The sequence below is a fragment of the Manis javanica genome, chromosome 5 (assembly GCF_040802235.1).
Source record: "Manis javanica isolate MJ-LG chromosome 5, MJ_LKY, whole genome shotgun sequence".
NCBI classification, from domain to species: domain Eukaryota; kingdom Metazoa; phylum Chordata; class Mammalia; order Pholidota; family Manidae; genus Manis; species Manis javanica.
The window spans coordinates 80,271,604-80,299,128 of NC_133160.1; the positions used below are offsets into that span (position 1 = coordinate 80,271,604).

Genomic DNA, 27,525 nt, shown 5'->3' on the forward strand with positions numbered 1-27,525 from the left:
ATGAGATGAAATGCAAAAAGTCAACAAAAAGAATGACTGATAAAAAAGATAATGCCTAAAGTCAGGAGATAACTATAGAATGAACATGTATAAATTCACATGTTCACCTCAGAAACCTATGAAAACTATAGCTTAAGAATGGGCCTACTCTGGATTGTTGAGGAACTTTACCTATCTAATGGCAAGAGGGTAGAAATACTCCCTTTTTAAAATTCCTCAAGTTCTATAAAATGCTTTAAAAATCTTTTTTTACTTACATATATACACCTGATAAAGTAGAAAATTCTGAATTATTTGCTAAAATTAGTTAAAAAAACAAAATAAGGCACTAAAAAGTATAAAGATAAGAACCAAAAAATAAGGACTCTAAAATATGAAGATTTAAAAAAATAATATTGTTAGAACTAATGAGATGACTAATGAGAACAAACACAGGTTTTGTAGAATTGTGGTAATACTTACTTCATCACTTTCTACTAGATTCTCAAACTGAAAGAACAAGAAAGTAAGTGTTAGCAGGGATATGTCTAAGGTAACATACTGTCCAAAAATTCAGAAGTCACTTTTTTGCTTCAAAAACAACATTAACTTAGTATTTTTAAGATACTTAGGTCATGTGTCTTTTTATACACCAGTTCACTGGATATACTCAACAGGCTACCCTACAAGATAGCCAAGACCAGAATACACTATTTATGACTTAGATGAAAAAGAAAAAGGATAATTACAGCAATTTTTCACATAGATCAGAAACTTTCCCTGAACTGAGTATTTCATATGGATTTTTGAAACCCATACTACCAGAATTTTCAACTTCATTTGAGTTCATAACATTATTTAATGCCACAAGAAGGAAAATTACTCATGAAACAGGGACTTTAGATACCCACATAAGAATTTCTCTTATGTTTATATTTATTATCTGTTATTCACATAACTATTTACTGAACATCTACTATATGGTAGTCACTACTTACAAATAATGCCTTTCTAGAGACAGGACTACAAATAATTTGATAATAATGTGATGAACACTATCATGTTAAATGACTGAATGAAAGTCACTTGACTAAATTATATTATGAAAACATTTGTATTTTAAATATAATTAAAAAAATAACCACTTAAAGTATTTTATTATTAATATTATTTAAAGATTAAGAAAACAATGAATTCAAAGATTAGAAAATATAAGAATGTAAAGAGATGACTTAAAACTATTTAAAATTATTATCTCGAGCTTATATTTTGTATTGGTTTGTGATGAAAAAAAAATTCCTGGTTTACATGCTTCCTTATTTAATATAAAAGGCAGTGAAGTATAGCATTCAAGCTTTGAAGCCGGGCAGTTTGGACCAGATTTAGGTTCTGCCACTTACATGTTGTGAAAGAGAGCCCAGTTTCTTCACCTGTCTAACTCTGATTCTCACCCATAAAATGGGGAGACTGCCACCTGTTTAACAGAATTCTAGTAAGAATTATGTGCAACAACATTCATAACCTGCACGGTGCAGTAACTAGTACATAGTAGGGACCAAGTGGATTCTATTATCGTTTTATATACAAAGAATAAGCAACTCTGATTTATACTGTGGAGTTGCTTAAAATCAACTTGCTTCTTTGATTCTGCTACATCTCTCTACTAGGGCAGGCCAGCCACCTGTCCCTAGAATCACTGCCTACTAAGCCACTATAGCTGATAGAAGAGTACCTTCTCCCTGAGTTGTATAAGGTGGAAAAAGACAAAATAAGAAACTAAAAAACACCACTTCTTAAGCAGGACCTTAATCTTCTGTAAACTTCTCCCTCTACCACTCTAATTCTTTTCTTCTTCATGAGTATCAGTTGAAATACAAGTATTCTATACTAAATTTAGGACTAGTCCTTTCCCCTTAAACAAAAAAGTCCCTCTTGCCCTCCAGCAGGTACTTTTATCTAACCAGATTTATGGCTCTACTTACCTCTATAGTTAGGTGCTCACCTCTTGAGCATGTTCTAAAATACTTGGATCTAGGAAGAAAAAGAGAAAAACAACTTTAAAAATAACCAGTTATTTTTAAATAACTAAAACTGAGTTAATATAGTAGCATAAAAACATTTTCTCAAGGGCAACTTTAAATTCTCTTACAGTATCCTCTTTTTAAAAAAAGAAACCACCAAATTTACTAAAGAATATTAAGTAGTCCAGATTTTTAAACTCAGTTATGAGTTTTAGAGTGCTTAGTCAACAAATAATTTTCTATGGGCAGCACTATTTACTAAGCCTTTAGAGGTAAGTTTACTATATAGAACAGAACACAATTAAGTTAAAAAATTTATCTCATTTTTTTACTGTATTAAGAAAAATATTAAAATACTGATGTGTTAAATAATATATGAGTACATTCCAATTTTCTTAAACATATGCAAAACAACAAAAATCTAAAAGGATACATGCCAATATACTAAGAGTGGCAATCTCTGGATGGTGGGATCATATATATTTACACAAAGCTAGGTGCTTTTTATTTTCTTTTCATGCCTGCACATAAAAAGAAAAATAATGAACATTTATCAAACACAAAATTAATTATATTAATTTTTTCCAACCAGGGTCAAACACTGACTTTAATTTCTCTCCACAACGCACACTTTAAATATCTTATAATTTTGTCAATTATATCTCAATAAAGCAGAAATAACAAAATTTAATCACCTTCTGCTCCGACTGGTGAAACAAGAAATCAAGTAAGCATCTCCTTTGTTATAGCTGTTCCAATGATATGTCCACACTCTATTAAATATATCCTCTATTAACATTATGAAAGCTGGTATAGAACACAGACAGTCAAACTCCTTTACTATTGAAGTGCCAGGAGATTAAAAGACTTTAATTCATAATGCGGTTCCTCTTATAACTGCATAAATTGATAGAGGAGAGGACTCCCAATCCTCCCATGGGGATCTTAAATTAGACTGAGGGTGTGTCAGGAATCTTGAACAGAAAGCATCCCTTCAAGAGAGGGAAGAATTCTGAGACTAGCCCAGGTCAGAATGCCTTTTCTATGTGTGTATGTGTGTGTAGGCAGACAGGTTTGTGAAAGAGAATGCTATATTATCATGACTAAATATTTATTATCACAAAGAATTAAAAAAGCAATGAACTGGAGAGGCGGAGCCAAGATGGCGGCGTGAGTAGAGCAGTGGAAATCTCCTCCCAAAAACACATAGAGTAATGAAAATATAACAAACAAAACTCTTCCTAAAATAGAGACCAGAGGACACAGGACAACATCCAGACCACATCCACACATGCAAGAACCCAGCACCTTGCGAAGGGGGTAAGATACAAGCCCCGGCCCGGTGGGACCCGAGCACCCCTCCCCCCGGCTCCCGGTGGGTGGAAAGAAACTGGAGCGGTTTTTTCATTTTTTTTTTTGGCGAGTGCTTTTTGGAAGCCTTAAAGGGACAGGGACCCCGTTGCTAGGGAGGCAAGGCGGCAGGAACTGTGAGCGGTGCCTGGGACAGGCGCCTGAGGATGGAGGAAATCGCGCGTTTCCCCACCCCCTTTTTTTCTCTCTTTTTGGCGAGTGCTTTTTGGAAGCCTTAAAGTGACAGGGACCCTGGTGCTAGGGAGGCAGAGCAGCAGGCAGGACCGGTGAGCGGGTGCCTGGGACCGGCATCTGAGGACAAAGAATATCGCGCGTTTCTCCCTACAGGACCGGTGGGCGGGTGCCTGAGACTGGTGCCTGAGGACGGAGGAAATCGTGCGTTTTTCCCCTTTTTTTTTCTTTTTCTCTTCTTGGCGAGTGCTTTTTGGAAGCCTTAAAGGGACAGGGAACCCGGTGCTAGGGAGGCAGAGCAGCAGGACCGGTGAGCGGGTGCCTGGGACCGGCGCCTGAAGACAAAGAATATTGCGCATTTTTCCCTGCGGGACCAGTGGGCGGGTGCTTTTTGGAAGCCTTGAAGGGACAGGGACCCCGGTGCTAGGGAGGCAGGGCAGCAGGACCAGTGAGCGGGTGCCTGGGACCGGCGCCTGAGTAAAAAAAAAAAAAAAATCGCGTGTTTTTTCCTTTTTTTTTTTCAGTTCCCTCTCTCGTTGCTGTTGTTGTTTTGATTTGGAGAGTGCTTTTTGGAAGTCTAAAAGGGGCAGGACAGGACACTTAGACAAGAGGCAGGGAATCTGGGGATCTCTGGGCACTCTAACCCCCTGGGCAACAGGGAGCACAGAGGCCCCTTACGGAGAAAAATAGCCTCCCGGCCGCTCCCCTTCCAACAGGGCTCCACCACTTTGGAGGAGCAGCCCCAGCCAGGCCATGCCCACAGCAACAGCGGAGATAAACTCCATAGCAAATGGGCAGGTAGCAGAAGACCTGTCTGCGCACAGCTGACAAGCATAAGCCACTAGAGGTCGCTATTCTCCCAGAAGAGGAAGGCCACAAACCAACAAGAAGGGAAGCTCTTCCAGCGGTCACTCGTACCAGGTATGCAAACTATCTCTATCACCATGAAAAGGCAAAACTACAGGCAGACAAAGATCACAGAGACAACACCTGAGAAGGAGACAGACCTAACCAGTCCTCCTGAAAAAGAATTCAAAATAAAAATCATGAACATGCTGACAGAGATGCAGAGAAAAATCCAAGAGCAATGGGATGAGATGCAGAGAAAAATGCAAGAGCAATTGGATGAAGTCCGGAGGGAGATCACAGATGTCAGGAAGGAGATCACAGAAGTGAAACAATCCTGGAAGGATTTATAAGCAGAATGGATAAGATGCAAGAGGCCATTGAAGGAATAGAAGCCAGAGAGCAGGAACGTATAGAAGCTGACATAGAGATAAAAGGATCTCCAGGAATGAAACAACACTAAGAGAACTATGTTACCAAACCAAAAGGAACAATATCCATATTAGAGGGGTACCAGAAGAAGAAGAGAGAGGAAAAGGGATAGAAAGTCTCTTTGAAGAAATAATTGCTTAAAACTTCCCCAAACTGGGGGAGGAAATAATCGAACAGACCATGGAATTACACAGAACCCCCAACAGAAAGGATCCAAGGAGGACAACACCAAGACACATAGTAATTAAAATGGCAAGGATCAAGGACAAGGAAAGAGTTTTAAAGGCAGCTAGAGAGAAAAAGGTCACCTATAAAGGAAAACCCATCAGGCTAACATCAGACTTCTCAACAGAAATCCTACAGGCCAGAAGAGAATGGCATGATATACTTAATGCCATGAAACAGAAGGGCCTTGAACCAAGGATACTGTATCCAGCACGACTATCATTTAAATATGAAGGCGGGATTAAACAATTCCCAGACAAGCAAAAGCTGAGGGATTTTGCTTCCCACAAACCACTTCTACAGGGCATCCTACAGGAACTGCTCTAGATGGGAGCACTCCTAAAAAGAGCACAGAACAAAACACACAACATATGAAGAATGGAGGAGGAGGAATAAGAAGGGAGAGAAGAAAAGAATCTACAGACAGTGTATATAACACCTCAATAAGCGAGCTAAGTTAGGCAGTAAGATACTAAAGAAGCTAACCTTGAACCTTTGGTAACCACGAATCTAAAGCCTGCAATGGCAATGAGTACATATCTCTCAATAGTCACCCTAAATGTAAATGGACTTAATGCACCAATCAAAAGACACAGAGTAATAGAATGGATAAAAAAGCAAGACCCATCTATATGCTGCTTACAAGAAACACACCTTAAACCCAAAGACAAGCATAGACTAAAAGCCAAGGGATGGAAAAACATATTTCAGGCAAACAACAGTGAGAAGAAATCAGGGGTTGCAGTACTGATATCAAACAAAATAGACTTCAAAACAAAGAAAGTAACAAGAGATAAAGAAGGATACTCCATAATGATAAAGGGCTCAGTCCAAAAAGAGGATATAACCATTCTAAGTATATATGCACCCAATACAGGAGCACCAGCATATGTGAAGCAAATACTAACAGAACTAAAGAGGGAAATAGACTGCAATGCATTCATTTTAGGAGACTTCAACACACCACTCACCCCGAAGGATAGATCCACCGGGCAGAAAATAAGTAAGGACACAGAGGCACTGAACAACACCCTAGAACAGATGGACCTAATAGACATCTATAGAACTCTACATCCAAAAGCAACAGGATATACATTCTTCTCAAGTGCACATGGAACATTCTCCAGAATAGACCACATACTAGCTCACAAAAAGAGCCTCAGTAAATTCCAAAATATTGAAATTTTACCAACCAATTTTTCAGACCACAAAGGTATAAAACTAGAAATAAATTCTACAAAGAAAACAAAAAGGCTCACAAACACATGGAGGCTTAACAACATGCTACTAAATAATCAATGGATCAATGAACAAATCAAAATAGAGATCAAGGAATATATAGAAACAAATGACAACAACAACACTAAGCCCCAACTTCTGTGGGACGTAGCGAAAGCAGTCTTAAGAGGAAAGTATATAGCAATCCAGGCACACTTGAAGAAGGAAGAACAATCCCAAATGAATAGGCTAACATCACAATTATCGAAACTGGAAAAAGAAGAACAAATGAGGCCTAAAGTCAGCAAAAGGAAGGACATAATAAAGATCAGAGAAGAAATAAATAAAATTGAGAAAAATAAAACAATAGCAAAAATCAACGAAACCAAGAGCTGGTTCTTTGAGACAATAAACAAAATAGATAAGCCTCTAGCTCAACTTATTAAGAGAAAAAGAGAATCAACACAAATCAACATAATCAGAAATGAGAATGGAAAAATCATGACAGACTCCACAGAAATACAAAGAATTATTAAAGACTACTATGAAAACCTATATGCCAACAAGCTGGAAAACCTAGAAGAAATGGACAACTTCCTAGAAAAATACAATCTCCCAAGACTGACCAAGGAAGAAACACAAAAGTTAAACAAACCAATTACGAGCAAAGAAATTGAAATCGTAATCAAAAAACTACCCAAGAACAAAACCCCGGGGCCGGACTGATTTACCTCGGAATTTTATCAGACACACAGAGAAGACATAATACCCATTCTCCTTAAAGTGCTCCAAAAAATAGAAGAGGAGGGAATACTCCCAAACTCATTCTATGAAGCCAACATCAACCTAATACCAAAACCAGGCAAAGACCCCACCAAAAAAGAAAATTACAGACCAATATCCCTGATGAATGTAGATGCAAAAATACTCAATAAAATATTAGCAAACAGAATTCAACAGTATATCAAAAGGATCATACACCATGACCAAGTGGGGTTCATCCCAGGGATGCAAGGATGGTACAACATTCGAAAATCCATCAACATCATCCACCACATCAACAAAAAGAAAGACAAAAACCACATGATCATCTCCATAGATGCTGAAAAAGCATTTGACAAAATTCAACATCCATTCATGATAAAAACTCTCAGCAAAATGGGAATAGAGGGCAAGTACCTCAACATAATAAAGGCCATATATGATAAACCCACAGCCAGCATTATACTGAACAGCGAGAAGCTGAAAGCATTTCCTCTGAGATGGGGAACCAGACAGGGATGCCCACTCTCCCCACTGTTATTTAACATAGTACTGGAGGTCCTAGCCACGGCAATCAGACAAAACAAAGAAATACAAGGAATCCAGATTGGTAAAGAAGAAGTTAAACTGTCACTATTTGCAGATGACATGATACTGTACATAAAAAACCCTAAAGACTCCACTCCAAAACTACTAGGACTGATATCGGAATACAGCAAAGTTGCAGGATACAAAATTAACACACAGAAATCTGTAGCTTTCCTATACACTAACAACGAATCAATAGAAAGAGAAATCAGGAAAACAATTCCATTAACCATTGCATCAAAAAGAATAAAATACCTAGGAAGAAACCTAACCAAAGAAGTGAAAGACTTATACTCTGAAAACTACAAGTCACTCTTAAGTGAAATTAAAGGGGACACTAATACATGGAAACTCATCCCATGCTCATGGCTAGGAAGAATTAATATCGTCAAAATGGCCATCCTGCCCAAAGCAATATACAGATTTGATGCAATCCCTCTCAAATTACCAGCAACATTCTTCAATGAATTGGAACAAATAATTCAAAAATTCATATGGAAACACCAAAGACCCCGAATAGCCAAAGCAATCCTGAAAAAGAAGAATAAAGTAGGGGGGATCTCACTCCCCAACTTCAAGCTCTACTACAAAGCCATAGTAATCAAGACAATTTGGTACTGGCACAAGAACAGAGCCACAGACCAGTGGAACAGATTAGAGACCCCAGAAATTAACCCAAACATATATGGTCAATTAATATTTGATAAAGGAGCCATGGACATACAATGGCAAAATGACAGTCTCTTCAACAGATGGTGCTGGCAAAACTGGACAGCTACATGTAGGAGAATGAAACTGGACCATTGTCTAACCCCATATACAAAGGTAAACTCAAAATGGATCAAAGACCTGAATGTAAGTCATGAAACCATTAAACTCTTGGAAAAAAACATAGGCAAAAACCTCTTAGACATACACATGAGTGATCTCTTCTTGAACATATCTCCCCGGGCAAGGAAAACAACAGCAAAAATGAGCAAGTGGGACTACATTAAGCTGAAAAGCTTCTGTACAGCAAAAGACACCATCAATAGAACAAAAAGGAACCCTACAGTATGGGAGAATATATTTGAAAATGACAGATCCGATAAAGGCTTGACGTCCAGAATATATAAAGAGCTCACACGCCTCAACAAACAAAAAACAAATAACCCAATTAAAAAATGGGCAGAGGAACTGAACAGACAGCTCTCCAAAAAAGAAATACAGATGGCCAAGAGACACATGAAAAGATGCTCCACATCGCTAATTATCAGAGAAATGCAAATTAAAACTACAATGAGGTATCACCTCACACCAGTAAGGATAGCTGCCATCCAAAAGACAAACAACAACAAATGTTGGCGAGGCTGTGGAGAAAGGGGAACCCTCCTACACTGCTGGTGGGAATGTAAATTAGTTCAACCATTGTGGAAAGCAGTATGGAGGTGCATCAAAATGCTCAAAACAGACCTACCATTTGACCCAGGAATTCCACTCCTAGGAATTTACCCTAAGAACGCAGCAATCAAGTTTGAGAAAGACAGATAGACTCCTATGTTTATCGCAGCACTATTTACAATAGCCAAGAATTGGAAGCAACCTAAATGTCCATCGGTAGATGAATGGATAAAGAAGATGTGGTACATATACACAATGGAATACTACTCAGCCATAAGAAGTGGAAAAATCCAACCATTTGCAGCAACATGGATGGAGCTGGAGAGTATTATGCTCAGTGAAATAAGTCAAGCGGAGAAAGAGAAATACCAAATGATTTCACTCTTCTGAGGAGTATAAGAACAAAGGAAAAACTGAAGGAACAAAACAGCAGTGGAATTACAGAACCCAAAAATGGACTAACAGGTACTAAAGGGAAAGGAACTGGGGAGGATGGGTGGGCAGGGAGGGATAAGGGGGGGGAATAAGAAGGGGGGTATTAAGATTAGCATGCATGGGGGGGGAGGGAGAAAGGGGAGGTTGGGCTGCACAACACAGAGAGGACAAGCAGGGATTCTACAACATTTTGCTAAGCTGATGGACAGTAACCGTAATGTGGTTGTTAGGGGGGACCTGATATAGGGGAGAGCATAGTAAACATGGTACTCTTCATGTAAGTGTGTAAGTGTAGATTAAAGATTAGAAAAAAAAAAAAAGAAATAAAGAAAGAAAAGGGGGATTACTCCTTGATAGGATAAAACTATTGGTAAATCAAAGATCAACGCATGCTTTAAATATCCTTAATGTTTATCACTTAAAGGGTGTCAGATGATCAGCTATGGAGGTACTCTTTTCTGATAATATTCCTTTCTCTTAATAAAAAATAAAAAAAAAAAAAGCACTCCCTGTATGCTGACCTCCAATGAGTTCTGCACAGTGGTATAGAGGGCATGTCAAAGTGTGGGCAAAGTGTCTGTTTCTATGCAGAAGATCAAGGCCTAGCTTGGATACCCAGAAAATGAACTAAGATACGATATGAGGAGGAGCTTCTGGCATCAGCACTCTCTGGAGGACTTGTGCCAGGGGATGATCATCAAAAAGCCTCCACAGGGATCCGGACGATGCTGCGGTTGTGGCTGCATCCAGCCCACTGTCTCCTGGACTTGCCATAGGAATGAGGAGGGAGATGTCTAGGCTGGCATGTGCATACAGTGAGACAACGAATTTGACCGGATCTGTACTGTTGGAACTCAACCAGGAGTTGGGAGGGGTGCAAGGTGTAGCACTCCAAAATCTTATGGCTATAGACTATCTACGGTTAAAAGAACATATGGGATGTGAACAGATCCCAGAAATGGGCTGCTTTAATTTGTCTGATTTCTCTCAGACGGTTCAATTACAGTTGGACAATATCCATCATATCATAGACAAATTTTCACAAATGCCTAGGGTGCCTAAATGGTTATCTTGGCTTCACTGGAGATGGATGGTAATTATAGATTTGCTTTGTTTATATCACCGTATTCCTAATATGTTAATTTGTGTGTGCAAATTAGTTAGTAGTTTAAAACCTATACATACTTAAGGTACTCTACAAGAAGATATCTCAAAGAAATAATCAATCCTCCCATGTTTTCTTCCATATGCTACCTCTATAGCTTTTCTTCTTCCTTCCAAATTACAACCCTTAAATAGAATTCGTGCCTCATATCGAATTTACCGAGTATCATAATTCCTCCAGGTGGTAAAGATACCTCGAGACAAGTGCTGGGCATAGAAGCCACAGGGCATAAATCTGCAAAGAAGTAAAAAGCTAACCTTTTCAAACAATATGGCTTCTCTCTCACTTACCAACTTTACATTTCCCTGTATGGCCCCGGAAGATGACTGGTTAGCCAGAGACGGGTAAGATTCCTCAAGGGAGGAACAACCTAAGACAGGCACAGTCGCAGGGGGGCCATCAGGTGAGAAATTGGGGATCAACAGAGGTGAGGCTCAGAACCTCATCCCCCCTGCTTTGAGAGAAATCTTCTGCATCCGTGGATGGTTCATTGCCCTTGTCTAGCTCCGATTAACACATAGTCTACAGGCACACACCTGATCATCTACAATTGCTCTCCTACAACACTAAACTATATTTTCTACCTTTATCTTGCATCTACCTACCACTTCAGCATTTTATTAAAAATAAAAATAATAATAATAATAAAGGGAGAAATGTGGTATCAACATAAAAATCAAGTATAAAAATCAAACGAATATTCATATTTGACCTGATTGTTTATAGTTCATAATGCGTGATCAAAACCGAAAGTTTCTGTGATGAATGCCCTCGTACTGTTTACCATGTAAGAATTTATTCACTATGTAAGAATTCGTTCACCATGTAAGAACTTGTTCGTTATGCTTCAGAAGATTGGATACTGACGAGAGTTAGGCTTGAGATGGATTAATGATTGTACATTGAGCATTGACCCCCTATACTGAATTTTATTGTTAACAACCATTTGATCAATAAATATGAGAGATGCCCTCTCAGAAAAAAAAAAAAAAAGAAACACTCTTCTAAATAACACATAGGTCAAAGTAAGTTGTTATAAAAATGTATGAAATACTGAGAATCGAATGATAATAAGACTATAATTAAAGTCTGTGGATGTACCTAAAAAAAAAAAAAAAAAAAGCAATGAACTGACAGCTATTATTTTTCCTGACACAATCTTTATTAGCTATTGGATGCAAAGCAGTTTTATTGTCCATTAAGAAATCACTGGTAAAAATACAGGACTTGATATTGCCATTCCACAGATCAAATAATTCATGGGACATATCTAGTACAAACAAAATACCCTTCATTCCCTAATCATCTAGTGCCCCCATTCTTCTTCTATCTTCCCCATTTCTCAAAAACAGAAACAAGTTGAGCCTTCCAGCAGCACTGTGTTCTGGCATTAGGATTCATGCCTGAAGTGCTATATGATTTCTCCCTGCAATGATCATTCTTCCCTGAATGAAGAATATGTCTCTGATCAATCTATTTCCCTTTCCAGGATTACAGAATATTGTAATGAAATAATGAAATAAAGTTCAGTAATACTAAGTATCTCAGTGTAAGCCATCAGCATGACTTTACTGTTGAACCAAAGCCTAAAGCTAAGTGGTGCCCTGTCCAAACCAAGGGAAGTTAACTGTTACACTACACTTAAATGGCAGAACACCGTGTTCTGCTCCAATTATATACAGATATACAGTTGATCCTTGAACAATGTGGGGGCCGGCCCCCTGCACAGTCAAAAACCCATGGATAACTTTTGACTCCCCAAAACTTTTACTAATAGCCTACTGTTGACTGTAAGGAAGCCTTACCGATAAACAGTAGATGAACACAGATTTTGTATGTTGTATATATTATATACCGTATTTTTACAAAAAAGCTAGAGTTTTTTTCAAATTGTTGTACCCCCCCCCACCCAAAATTTTCCAATATACTTACTGCAAGAAATCTGCATATAAGTGGACCCACACAGTTAGAACCCATGTCGTTCAAGGATCAGTTGCATAGCTAACTTTGGTAGAAGTCAATAGTGGAAGCCTAAGGTGTTGGTTGTTGTAAATGTCCCCCATTTCTGTCCCCTCTGTACACTTCTAACTATAGAGAGGACAATAATGCTCTTGCATAACTGACTCCCTGATTAACTGTCCTCCAAGCTAGACGATAGCCATCCCCAGTCTCTCTTGACTGGTTCAGGGTTACATGTAAATTGAGCAGAGAGAAGTAATATCCTTCAGAGGGCTTTAGGGAGCTGCTAGGGATTATGCTTCTGAAACTGCAGAGAGAGGAATGAATCAATTGAAAGAGTGTTCTGATAAGGTTGAAGTACTCCCTAAGAACCACCTGCATCCCCTTCCTGTCCATGGTTTGGTTCGTACTTGAGAAACCTACCATCTTTTTTTTTGAATTTTAATTTTTTTATTAAAGTATCATTGATATACAATGATATATATACAAAAATCTTGTATTGGTTTCAGATATACAACAGAGTGGTTCAACAGTTATCCATATTATCAAATCCTCACCCCCTCCAGTGCAGTCACTATTCATCAATGTAGTATGTTACAGAATCATTCACTGTATTCTCCGTGCTGTACTACTGTCCCTGTGACCAACCTATACTGTGATTATGAATTATTGTGCCCCTTAATGCCCTTCTCCCTCCCGCTTGGTAACCACTAGGCTCTTCTTAGTGTCTATGAGTCTACTGCTATTTTGTTCCTTTTGTTTTGCTTTGTTTTTATACTCTACAAATAAGTAAAATCATTTGGTACTTGTTTTTTTCTGCCTGACTTATTTCAGTAAGCTTAATACCCTCTAGATCCATTCAAGTTGTTGCAAATGGGAGGATTTCTTTTCTTTTTATGCCTGAATAACATTTACTGTGTGTATGTACCACATCTTCTTTATCCATTCATCAAAATAGAAAATGAACAAGTGGGACTACATCAAACTAAAAAGCTTCTGAACAGCAAAGGACACCATCCACAGAACCAAAAGGCAACAGTATGGGAGAATATATTTGTAAATGACTCATTTAATCAAGGGTTAACACCCATAATATATAAAGAAGTCATATGCCTCAACACCCAAAAAACACATAACCTGATTAAAAAATGGGCAGAGGTCCTGAACAGACACTTCTCCAAAGAAGACATACAGATGGCCAACAGGCACCTGAAAAGATATTCTACATTGCTTATCATCAGGGAAATGCAAATTATAACCACAATGAGATATCACCTCACACAAGGTAGGATGCCACTATTCAAAAGACAAGAAACAACAAATGCTGGTGAAGATGCAGAGAAATGGTGAAGATGCAGTGAAGACTCCTACACTGTTGGTGGGAATGTAAATTGTTGCAACCGCTGTGGAAAGCAATATGGAGGTTCCTCAAAAAACTAAAAATAGAAATACCATTTGACCCAGTAATTCCATTCCTAGGAATTTACCTGAAGAAGACAAGATCCCTGATTCAAAATGATACATGCACCCCTATGTTTATCGCTACACTACTTGGAATAGCCATGACATAGAAGCAATTTAAGTGCCCATCAATAGAAAAACCCACCATCTTTATAAATCCCCACAAGTATTCCCCACAATCAAAGTCCTTGCCAATACTTGTCATTTCTTATCTTACTGATATTAGCTGCTGTGACTGGTGTAAGGTGGTATCTCATTGTGGCTTTGGTAAAGTATCTTAAAGCAAATCCCAGAAATGCTATCTTACTTTAAAGGAAATCCCAGAAATGCTATCTCACTCTTACCTCAATTTGGACCTCTAATTGTTGAGAACCTCTTTAAAAAAAATCTAACCACCATGTTATCACACTGAATAAAATGAAAATTAATTCTTTAGTATCACCTGATACCCAGTCCATATTTCAATCTCCAGGAGTATCTTTTTACACATGATTTATTCAAATTAGATTTCAAACAAGGTCTACACACTGGATTTGCTTGTCTGTATATAAGTTAGACTATAACAATGCTCCCCCTTCCTTTTTTTCATCACTATGACCTTTTTTCATGCTACTGGTTTGTTGGAGAAATTATGTCATTTGTCCTATAGAATTTCTCACTTCCTAGATTTGGCTGATTTGTTTCCTTTTGGTGTTAAATTTTTCCTCTATCCTCTGTATTTCCTATGTATTGGTAATTAATTTAAAAGCTTGATTTATTGAGTGCAATTTTTTAGGCAAGAATCTTTCATGTGTGGTACTTGTTACTGAATCAAATCATGAGGAACTTTTATTTTTGTCTGTCCCACTTTTACCAACACTAAGAATGACATGTAGCTTTAGGTACTGTCAACCTAATTCATCCATTACACGTCATATCAACCTTTTACCAAATGGTTTCAGCATCCACTGACAATATCATTCAGCTTAATTACATCATCCTCAGGTGTTAAGACCATGATTTTCTAATTCTATCATTCATTAAGAATTTATTAGCTGAATAGGTACTTCACTGGATGATTCTATACAATCTATTTGACATTAAGTTTTAAGAGGCCAATTAGAAAGCTATTGTAACAGTACAGCAGAGAAATGACGTTAGCGGGGATCACCAAGTTGAAATTGAAGTCATTTTAAAGAAAAGGCTGACAGAATTTGCTAATGTATTATTTAGAGGAGTGCATGTAATAAGGTAGACTCAAGTATGTCTCCTAAGCTTTTGTCCTAAACAACAAGAGGAATGGAATGACAAGTATTGGCAAGGATACAGAAAAAGGGAACCCTTGGGCACTGCTGGTGGGATTGTAAAGCAGTGCAGCCACTAGGGAAAGCAATGTGAAAGTTTGTCAAAAAACTAAAAATCGAAATGCCATACAACCCAGTAATTCCACTTCTGCTTATTTACCCAAAGAAAACAAACACTAATTTGAATTCCTCCATCACTTACGGAGATGAAAACAGCTGGAAAAGGAGATTTATGTTTTTAGATGCCTTGAGCTTGACATCTGTACATAGTTAAGAGTGTGGATAAGAGTCCTTTATGCAAATTCCAATCATAGAACACTAATATAAACACCAGTCCAAAACCCTTTAAGAGTTCTTTCTATAATTAACCCTGGGGCTACTTCTCATTCCCAGATCAGAAAGAACACTATTCTTTTCTTCCTTGCTTCAAACCCAGGAAATTCAGCTTGTTTTCTTTTCCTATACCAAGGAAGGCTGGCTGCACACAATGGTGCAATGCTAACAATTTTTCCTCTCTACATATGCTCCATGTCATTACCAGTACATGCCCATTATTTTTCAAGATTTTACTTCTAACCATATGGAGACACAGAAGTATAGCTCATTTCTAGGAAAGACAGAGTGAGTTATCTCCCAATAAGTTGGAAATATAGGAAACAAAAATTAAAACTATAAAAGCAATACATGATGGATCAATTACCTTGACAAGCCATGTTACCTTAAGGAAACAGAACTGTTCCTAGGTTTTTAAGACTTGTAGGAAAGAAAAGAAGTTAATATCTAAAGGAAGACTATATTAAGCAGAGAAAATGGAATACCACAAAACAGAGAAGCAAATGTTAGCAGGGTTCACCTGAAGCCTATCTGTAGAAGAGTCCTAAGCTTGAGGAACTGAACTGTCTGGTCCCAGTGGTAGGTAGTACAGAGTGATGGGTTGAATTGCATAACTAACTTTTTGTGACTCTACTCACTAAGCACCTCCACCCCATTATTCTTTACTCATAGTGAAAGAATATCCTTACCTGAAGATACAAGTACTATATAATTCTTGAAGTTATATTTCTCATTTTTAATTATCAAATTTGCCTTTTGGTTTTCCATATTTGACCTAATAAGGCTGAGGGCAAGAGCCTAGGAGAAGGTGAAATCACGAATGTGGTTGTTCAAAAAAAATTACCGTGTTTTAATAGGACAACAAAACCAGCAAAAGGAAAAATCCCAGGGCTTGTCTTCTATCTCCCAAGTCCTGTGTGGTACTATTTTATAGTACCTAGGCCCTGATTGAGAATATTATTAAGAATGAAGCTTTAATTATATCTAAGGAGGCACCATTAAAAAAGAGCAGAGAAAAATGAGATAAAAAGAAACTGAATCATAAGTCTAAAACCAGAAATTTGGTACCAATTAATTAAAATACATTTCCAATCACCTTTGATGGAAGTTCAGTCTTAGAAGGAAAGATAAAAACAAAATGAGCAAAACCAGCAACGTCTATTGCAAAGCCTGACCCTGGATTACTGTTTCTTAGAGGAACAACATGCTGCTTTCTTCAACTTGAAAAAGAACTCAGTATTTTTGACCTAAGTTTTCAACGATATATGATCTACAAAACAGAGGCTATTACTATAATGGACAACAAAGAGAGAGACTTAGAATTTACTTTTAGGATCCTTTCCACAATAATCCTATGAGGTACTGTAATCCTGTAAGAATTCAGTCTTTAATACTTTATATATACACTGAATTTTGAGGACACAGTACTGAAAAAAAAAGAATGTAAAATATCTAACTCTAATAACTAAGCTTTTTTCAATATATATCCTGATCAAACATAGATAATTATCTTTTAGCTCTTCCTCAATTCCTCCCCTTGCCAGGTTTATCCACTCACAGGTCTGCAGTTGAAACATCCATGTGTATGTTTCAGTGCTACGTGTGCAGCTTGGAATCTAAGTGTGCTGATTTTATATGTAACGCTGCTCACAAGATATGCTTTTAGAAGAAAAGCAGTAAGTCTGTATTCATAAAAAGTTTTTCACTAAATATTAGGGGTAAATTAATCTGGTAACATTTAAAATTCAAAGAAAATCTGGTCTAATACATTCATCATTAACTTCTTAAAAATCTAAAAATAAAGACTAGCCACCCTACTTTTGTAGACCTATTGTTAGCATATAAATGGGTCATGTTGTACAAAGCTCCCTAAATTTACTAAAAAAATTATAAAGTAAATAAGTACAGAACAATTTAAGATTTTTCTATTATGCTAACATAATTACTTAAAAATAAAAATAGGAAGCCAAAAACTATCTCCTGTGCTTTCTTGTTTGTAACATTAACTGAAGTTATTGAATTGCAAATTAATTTCATTTATAATGATAACATAACTTCATTAGAAAATTCCCAAATTCATATAGACTGGAGATTCTTGGAAGAGTAGATGTTTGAGATATCCTGAGAAAATGGTAAATATAGGGAGGCTTCTATCCCCAATCCTAGGGCAAAAATTAATTAGCAAATTTTTACTGACAGGAGACTGATCTATGCTTCTGATAGCAAAGATAAGAAAGAAAAAAGGTATGAGTCCATGAACTAAACACAATACCTAAAAATACCTCAATAATGCAGATTTAATGCTAACAGCTCTGTTTTAGTAAAGTAGTTTTTCTCATACTGTGGCATGTAACAATCACCTTCTTAAAAATGAACTGAGCTCTGCCTCAGTTCAATTTACAGAGCCTGGCCATTATATTCTGTTCTGGTCACTTACTTGTCTAGCCTTGTACCAATACAACAAGGTTTCGTTTAGAATTTACCATCTGATAAGGTAAGTAACTTTCCTCAAAATTTGCAGGCCATTTTTGGACCTGTGCTCTTACCATAAACATTGTTGGAATCAGTTAAGTTCAATGCAATTGTTAGAACTGAACTGAATTTATTAGATCTTTCTATCCTTAAACATGGTATTGTCTTCCACTTACTTCATTTTCTTTGTTTTTAAATGTTGTTTTGGTCTTACACATCTATTATTGATTTATTTATTTTTTCATTGCTAATATAAGAAGTAATTTTTAAAATATGCATTATTTGTTGCAGGTATACAGGAATACAATAAAGTTTTAATCCAAGTATTAGAGCATTTCACATTAATAGACTGGGAAAAATAACTGATAATACCAAGTGTTAGGAAGTGGAACAATGAAAACCCACTGTTGGTGAAAAGTATATACAGGAATACAATAAAGTTTTAATCCAAGTATTAGAGCATTTTACATTTATAGACTGGGAAAAATATCTGATAATACCCAGTGTTAGGAAGTGGAACAATGAAAAACCACTGTTGGTGAAAAGTATAAACTGGTATAATTACTTTGAAGTTTGACACTTTCTAGTAAGTTTGAAGATGTGCATAAACTATGACCCAACAATTCCACTCCTAGGTTTATATCCCTAAAGGATCTCTTGTACATGTGCACACAGAGACATTTATAAGAATGTTAACTCAAGTCATCTGTAATAGCAAAAATACTCAAAATAATCTAAATGTTCTAAATAAACACAATGAGTCCACACAGGAGTAGAAATAAATTAATGAACCAAGTTGTATGTATGAAAATGGGAATTCTGAATGAATACTCCAGTTAAGAATCACTACCCAAAATCAAAGACTTTAACAATAAATGTTTACTGTATTTAGAGTGACTACAGGGGAATGAAGTCACCATTCTCTCTTTCAACTTAGAGAGGTAAAAGAAGCTGCTCCTCCAAGTCCCAGGAACTGTGTGAATCCTAGAGAACTGAACGGGGATAAATGCAGAGAGAATGGGTGAATGACTGAATAACGTAATTAAACGTGAGTATAGGCAAGAAATGATAGCTTGTTCTAGTGTGGTATCAGTGAGAGAAATGGATAGATCAAAGAAATATTTAGAAGATAAAAATCACCTGTGTGGGGAGTGAATTGGAAAATGAGAGATGATGGGAAGGACTGTCAGAATCCCAATGGGTAAGTAACAGGAAAGATAGAGGAGTCAAGGATGGAGGGACAAGAGAAAAACAAATGTGGCAAATCCAGGACATAAACTTAAACACCAAGGGTGAAAAGGATAAAGGACAAAATGATGTGAAAGACTGGAACAGTCTACTAGGAACATATCAGTATCACATAAAATAAAGCTGAGTTATGAAGAAAATGATTAAAGTCACATGCTATGTATACTTAATTTTTATGAATTCAGCCATATGCCCTGGGGGACAGCGGAAGATGAGAAACAATGTGGGCACAAATCTGCCATTCTAATCAAGAGCATGTATATTCAGGTGTATTCATTATGGTGAAAACTGAGTTGAAACAAAGAAGGTCCAAAGACAATAAATTAAAGAAAATGGATAGCCAGAGACGGGTAAGATTCCTCAAGGGAGGAACAACCTAAGTCAGGCACAGTCCCAGGGGGGCCATCAGGTGAGAAATTGGGGATCAACAGAAGTGAGGCTCAGAACCTCATCCCCCCTGCTTTGAGAGAAATCTTCTGCATCCGTGGATGTTTCGCTGCCTTTGTCTAGCTTGGATTAATACTTAGTCCATAGGCACACACCTGATCATATACATTTGCCCTCTTACAGCACTAAACTATGTTTTCTACCTTTATCTTGCATCTACCTACCACTTCAGCATTTTATTAAAAATAAAAAAAATAATAATAATAAAGGGAGAAATGTGGGATCAACATATAAATCAAGTATAAAAATCAAACGAATATTCATATTTGACCTGATTGTTTATAGTTCATAATGCGTGATCAAAACCAAAAGTTTCTGTGATGAATGCCCTTGTACCGTTCACCATGTAAGAATTTATTCACTATGTAAGAATTCGTTCACCATGTAAGAACTTGTTCGTTATGCTTCAGAAGATTGGAGACTGATGAGAATTAGGCTTGAGATGGATTAATGATTGTACATTGAGCGTTGACCCCCCTATACTGAATTTTATTGTTGTTAACAACCATTTGATCAATAAATATGAGATGCCCTCTCAAAAAAAAAAAAAAAAAAGAAAATGGAGTTCTATTTTCTCTCTTTGATAACAGTCTACTAAAGCTCCCCCAAAGTCATCCATGGACATTCATTATACATAATTCTAATGTCCCTTATGTCTCTAAACAAAGTAAATTTCTGTATATCCATTCTACTACTGCTGAAGATGTGAAAGTAGATAGGATGTAAACGATATTAAAGAGGTAGAAAAGACACACTAACATACTTGGAATAATGATGGTATGTCAAGGAACCTGGAAGAGTTTCAGAATAATGTGGAATAAAAGTGAAGATGCTTGCATATGTATTTGTCAATATTATTAAGGCAAGTATCTAGACAATACTTTACTAGGGATACAATCAGGCTCGTCAAGAATAGACTGAAAATGCAGTTTTCTATGCCTCCATATGTTATTTTACATAGCAGGTAAATACTTTTATACCAAAATGACTTAAGTAGAAGGTAACTGAAATATTCTCACAAATTCTCACAAAAAATGGTCTTGTTCCTTTTCTTTATATTCTCCTGTAAAATATCTGTTAAATAGTAAAGTCTTTCCCTGTTTGACATTATAAATAAATGACAACAATGGTAAACTACTCCAAAGTCTATTAAAAATTAAGAACCTCCCAAGACATTTTTTTGAACAAAGGATTGGAAAGGTTACAAATTAGATGTCAGGCAAAAGCTATTATGATGGTGATGGACATATTGTTTTGAAATAGTATCAAATGTTTCACTGAGGTTTAACCAGTCAGATCTCAGTGGATGATCCATCAACAGATTTTCCAGGTAGGGCTAGCACTGATACAAGTGGTGGGAATAAAATAATGGTATTTACTGTTTAATAAGACCCTCCCCAATGAAGGCAAGTTTAGGAAGAACAGATCTTCAGACAGAAACTTAATGCCTTGGGGGAAAAAAAAATTCCTTGGAAGAGACAAAGCTTCCCACTAAACATGCTGAAGACAGTAAACATGGGTTTAAAAAAAAGGTCATTGCCCTTTAGAGGGAGCCTGATTTAGAGAAAATTAGTAACTAGAAGGGACCTTAGAGGTCCATTACTTCTCATTTATCCTCTACAATCTGTTTGCCGCACCTGAAATTGCTGACCACCTTCTTTTATAAACTGTTGCCACTTATGTGTCTATAATATTGAACCTTCTAATTATTATTTCCCTGTGTTACTGAATCGCAGATACAGCTATGTAATTTAAACTACAAAAGTGAATAAAAACTGACCACACACCTAAGAGGCTTATAGTCTAACGGGGTAATTTAACAATTATCATGCTCTGAGAGGGGAATGTTCAGATGAGGAGCATAAAAAATCAGCTGAAGGAGGAGTTAACCAGGTCCCCAGGTAGTGGAATGGAACGTTTCAGGGAGCAGCAGGTACCAAAGGCAGGGAGGAATGAAAAGATCAAGATATATTAAAAAAAACTATTCATTAATTCTGTCAAGTATTTACTAAACATATAGTATGCACTAGGCACAAAACTTGAAGCTGAGTATTCAATGGTAAGAAAAAACAGGCACAGACTTCTTTTACACTGAAATGGAAAATAGGCATTGACCAATAATCGAACTACTTCAGGTATAGTTGTAATCCAAGGAAGTGTTCTGGAGAAAAGGGAAATGGTTCCATGATGGTGTGAGGACTTATCTATCCCCTGAGGTAAGAGATGGTTTGGGAAGACTTCTGTGGGAAATAATCCTTGAGCTGGCATCTACAAGAAGAATGAAGGGGAGTTGCCTAAGTAAAAAAGGGGGGAAATGGAGTCAAAAGAGAGTGTGACACATATGAAGCAAAAAAAAAAAAAGAATAAATAATGCAAGGCCTTGAAAACTACATTAAAGATTTCAGTCTTTATCCTGAAAGAATGATAAGCCACTGAAAACTTTTAAGCTGTGTTTGTAACATAGATTGCATTTAACATCACTTTGATTCGAGAATGCATGATAAATTGAAAAAGGAACAGATGTGGGTAACCAGCTGGTATCTGCTCCATCAAGAATATTTATTGAGTACCTACTATGAGGCAAGCACGTGGGTGTACTGATGTATTGGAATAAACAAATCAGAGTCTTGACCTCATGGAATTTATTCTCTACTAAGGGAGAACAAATAACAGGCAGACGAAGAAATAGTCTACAAAGTCACAGAGTGGTTATGTGCTCTGAAAGAAAATAGTGTCTAAAAAAAGGTGAGTCAGGAAGAATGCTGTTTTAACAAAGGGCCTTGGAAATCTAGGCAAGAAATGACAGCTTGGACTAAAGTGTTAGTAGAGAAGTCAGTGTTTTGAAAAGCTATTTAGGAGGTTAAAAAAAAATCTGATTTTGTGGATAGACTAGAAATGAGGGATGAGAGAGTACTGTCAAATATAGTCCCAGGTTGGTGACAATATACATGCTATTTTTTAAGGAAAGAATAGCAGGAGAAGAGTCTAAGTGTTGGAGAACTCCAACATTTAATGACTGAAGTGAAGAAAATAAAGATTCATTGGAGAGAGGGAAGATACACCACTTAAATCCACTACCCAGGAAAATACATGTAAAATATAGTGAGTGTGAAATCACAGGAGTTAAAGAGTCCACAATGTGAAATGCTGCTGAAGGATTAAGTACAGCTCAGGATTAACAATACCTACTGGATTACGATGGATGTTCTGATGTTATGGTAGTTTGGGGTAAGACGGGGAGCAGTGGCAGGGAGAGTAAATGTTAGCTTGCCTTGAATACTGAATGAGAAGTGAGAAGACCAAATATTAAGACTAGGCAATTCTTTAAATTGTTAAAGGGAAAAGACAGGAGACAGGGTAATATCTGGAGGGAGATGTGGGAATCTAAATAAGGTTTAGTGTTTCTTTTGGTTTTCAGATTAGAGAAAGGCACAAGCTCAAAAGGGTATTAGCAAGAGGACAGAGCTACAAATATATATATATAAAGAGCAAAGGGTCTGTACTAAGGTAGGGAGGCTGTAGAGGCTGTAGAGGCTGGGAAGTTGTAGGGGCCATTTGGAAGGTGTAATCTACAGGATTTGACAAGGTGGATTTGGAGAGTAAATGAAAGGGAAGAGTTTAATATTCTCTGGCTTAGGTGACTCTATATTGTTTACCACACACAGGTAGGGCCACAAAGAAGCAGAAATGGTTGGGACTTTGAAAAAGAGAATGAAGGAGGAAAGGGTTATGAGGAAAGAAAGGAAAAGAAAGAGGAGTACAGCTTTCTAACTGTATTTGAGGTTACATTTGATACCCAAGTGTAAATACTCAGTTGGCAATTAGATATTTCAGAGTGCAGACTGAGATGATGGAGCTCATTAGTATGCTGGTAGTAGGGAAAAAGCCATGTGTTTTCATGCCATTACCCAGGAAAAATACATTAAGGAAGGAAAATAAGGAAGAAGATAGTGAAGTTCTGAACAGAGCCCTGTGGACTCTTTAGATTATATATAATACAGAAGGTTCAAGAAATTCATGTCCATGTAAGTAAGTCTACAACTGTTTTCCTTCCTAACTTCTAAAATTTCAGAAGTTTCTTGTATATTTTTCATGCAGAAAAACAAACTGAATATCTTAATAATGACACTATTAATTTAGGAATATATATTATGATAAAAACATTTTTAAAATTCTCATTGGTACTCTATATGGCCTCTTTCTTAAAAAAAGAGCAAAACCAACACAAAACTGGTAGGATGTGTGTTTAACTATGTGAGAAGATGGTGTTTTGCCAAAGTTAGCAAATTATCTTCAGACAAAAAAAAACCAATATGAGAAAACATTGTTTTCTAGAACTTACACATTCATAAATAATGCTCTCCAGCTGTTCATTCAACAAACAAGACACTGAGAGTGTGGATAGATAAAAGATAAAAACACAGTCCCTGACCCTGAGGAGTTGTCAACTCGTATCATGGTATATACCAGGCGTCAGCAAACTGTATCCTATGGGCCAAACCAGACCCAATGCCTGTTTCTGTAATAAAGTTTTATTGTAACATAGTCTTTATTTATTTGTTTCCATATTTTCTATGGCTGCTTTTGTGCTAAAACAGCAACGGTGAGTAGCTGTAGTAGAGACCTTACGTTGTGTGCAAAGCCTACAAGATGCATTATCTGGCCTTTTACAGAAAAAGTTAAGCAGTCCCTCATACAGAACAGAATGAACCCTATAGAAAATATTTTCTTAGGGAGGTAATATTGTCTCAGGGGCTGAAGCAGATTCCGTAGGAAAGGTACTATTTAAGGATAAGTAAAAGCTCACCAAGAACAGGAAAAGAAATATCACACATCAAAGCACAGGATGAGAGAACACTATTTTTTAGGAAAACAGGAATGAGTACAGTCTATCTCATATATAGGGTATTAGGGATGTGGCAAGTGAAAGAATAGCAGAGAATACTTGCACCGATCTTCCCCTGCCTATGTTTCCAGCTCGTGTGTAGGGAGTGAAATCTACAATTTTAATGTCATACTCTAAGGACGATATAATTAGAAAATATAATTAGGCTTGTAAAGTACATTAAGGTTAAGTTATTCTGCCAGGAGTTTAAACTTGATACTAGTCTCAATGGAAGGTTATCATTTATCAAAAAAGTCAAAATACTAAGGTTTATGAATGAGTTAAGTTTTTAGAAATTAGAATATGTCTATTTTAATTGCTTTCAATGTTTTCCTTTAAATGTTATTCTCACTACTTTGTATTCTGACATAATTTTCTGAATGACAACAAAGAGTTTACCAAACGATGAACTGCATATAATCTTGAGCATACAAATGAACATCATGTTGCACATTTGAATGCCATGCATCTCATCACCTGTCACAGAAGGAAAAAAAGGCTGAGTAACTTAGCTGTAGGAAATGGATGCAGAGGAAGTCATTAATCCCAGTGACGAGAAGGGAAGATAGACTTAAGTGAGAAAGATACAAGTGGGAGAGAAGTCTACAAGCTGGTAACCTGGCAATCTGAAAGACAAAGTTTAAGGCAAATGTACAGAGGGAGGAAACCAGTTCAGTATGTACTAAGGAGAGAATGAATAGCTCATTAGAGACAGGTGGAGGACTATGAAATTTGTAACTGAGAAGACTGTGAATGGAGCTGCTCAGGGAATTAGGGAATACATGAAGCAGAGGAGGAAGAAATCTGGGGGGAAAGAAAATGTACTATTTTAGATATTTATTGGAGCACCAATATTAGATAGTAGATACTTTAGATAGGTTGATTTCAGGAGCTTTGGTACACCAAAGTGTACCTCTTCAGTAAGTAACTGAAAATAAAGTGCTGAACCTTTGAAAAGAGTCTGTTCAAAAGACATGAGATTAGGAAGCAGTGGTGAGGAATGGATGAAATTTCTTCAGGGATAAGGATACACGTGAAGTGAAATATATAAAAAAGAGAAAAAAAAGACAAAAGAAAATTCCATGTTTAATAGGCAGAGTAAAAATAGCCAGAACAGCAATAGGAGAAAATTAGAAGATAAAAGTGATGTTGCAGAGGTCACATGCAGTTTCAAGAAAATGAGAACAGCTTATCACAGAGAATATAGAGCCAAGCTTCTGAGATACATGCACAGCACCTTCCCGTGACAAAATACAAGATAACGCACGGAGAGATTTAGCAACCTATGTTTACCTACAGAATAAAAAGCCATAGCTTTACTGGTTAAGGGTAAAGGCTCTGAATTCAGAGGAACCTGGGCTGCAATCCCAGCTCTGCTATCTTGAGCAAGTTAAACTTTCTACACTTCAGTTTTCAGCCTAGAAGTAAATAGTATTTACCTTTTCCACAGGACTGTGGTCAGGAATAAATGAGATAAAATTGAATAAATAATCAAATGTTGGCAGCCATTATTAAAACCATTTTTAACAGGAAACAACAAACCATTATAAATTATCAGGTGATAAATTAAAGCAACTTTGCTCCTGAGGCCAAAAAAGCCAACAAATGTTAAATATCAAGGATATAAAACATGATCATACCTTTATATAAAACTACAGTACATCTTAATTGGACCATTGTGTGGAATTATATGGTAAGATAAAAATGGGAATTAAAATACAACACAACAAAACACAATTGGGTCTTCAGTTTAAGAAAGAACGACATGTTAAATGTCATAAAAAAGATTCCTAGTATTGTCCAAGCAAACAGAACTTACCAGCAGATGGGGCCCTCTAGAATGTGTTGATAGGCAAAACTCCCTCTGGTGAAGGATGACTCATTAGGATGTCTAAATTTTATTCCTTATATATATTTAAATACCTTTGATTTAATTACCAAATAACTTTACTAGCAGTAAGGTCTCCAACATACCTTAACGCTTATACTGATATTCTGACTAGCTGATAGATATTCTAAAATATAAACTACTAGAATTCTCTAATATTTTACAATTTAAAAATTGGTAATCTGGTTTTGAAAATAGATAGTGAAAAGCGAGTGATCTGAGATGCCCCTGGGAAATCTACGAGGCTAACAAACTAGGCCTGCATCATAAGACCCTTGTAATGTTCAGTTTAAAACAGTATAAGATAGCTCAGAATTCTTCTACCTGTGGTCACAAATATAAATCGAATGAATTTTTTTGTCATTATTCCTCAACTTTTTTGCCCTTAGATGAACTACTAGTTAACTATCTACATCCATACCTGGAAAAAAATCGTAAGTACCAAGTGATTAACTAAAATGAGAGGCAAAGCTTACACTTATTCTGTAAATAACAATTTTAACTGTATCCACTTCTCTTTGTTTACTAGAAGCTCCTACATTATTTTAATTAATTTAAAACAATAATTAGAAGATCAAGTAAGTCCACTACACTGATAGATTAAAACAAACAGTATCAATATTACCATTATATGGTTTTATATGACAGTGTCACAACCCACAGACTCACTGCCTTAATGGGACTTCTCTGTCCAAGGAGTTATGCCCACAAGCAGAAGTGTATAGCTCCAACTATTATATTTTTATGTTCTATCTATGGGCAATTAACACTCACAGTGTTTCACTGATTTCTCCCTGCCCCTTCCCTATGCTGCCAACTCACGTGTTCAAGGAGTAAAATCTACAATTGTAATGCTATACACTAAGCAAAACATAACGAGTTTATGAAAGAACAAAATAAAACAGAATTCCACAGGCACCACACAATGTAGTCCAAATCAAATATAAATGATTTTT

The 27,525-nt window shown here is 36.7% G+C and overlaps 1 protein-coding gene across 5 annotated transcripts in view; it reads right to left on the reverse strand.

Moving 5' to 3' along the window:
• The window catches only part of AP1AR (adaptor related protein complex 1 associated regulatory protein), a 44,281-nt gene that overhangs the window by 14,970 nt on the left and 1,786 nt on the right, over nucleotides 1–27,525 (reverse strand). For 3 of the 5 annotated variants that reach the window (XM_037001160.2, XM_037001159.2, XM_037001157.2), the window contains exons 2-4: nucleotides 2,696–2,773; nucleotides 1,962–2,010; nucleotides 463–489 (exon numbers count right to left, since the gene is read on the reverse strand). In XM_037001160.2, the coding sequence (XP_036857055.2) occupies nucleotides 463–489; nucleotides 1,962–2,010; nucleotides 2,696–2,773 (154 nt within the window). The remainder of the gene's footprint in view (nucleotides 1–462; nucleotides 490–1,961; nucleotides 2,011–2,695; nucleotides 2,774–27,525) is intronic. The other 2 variants (XM_037001161.2, XM_037001158.2) reach the window with 1 other exon arrangement.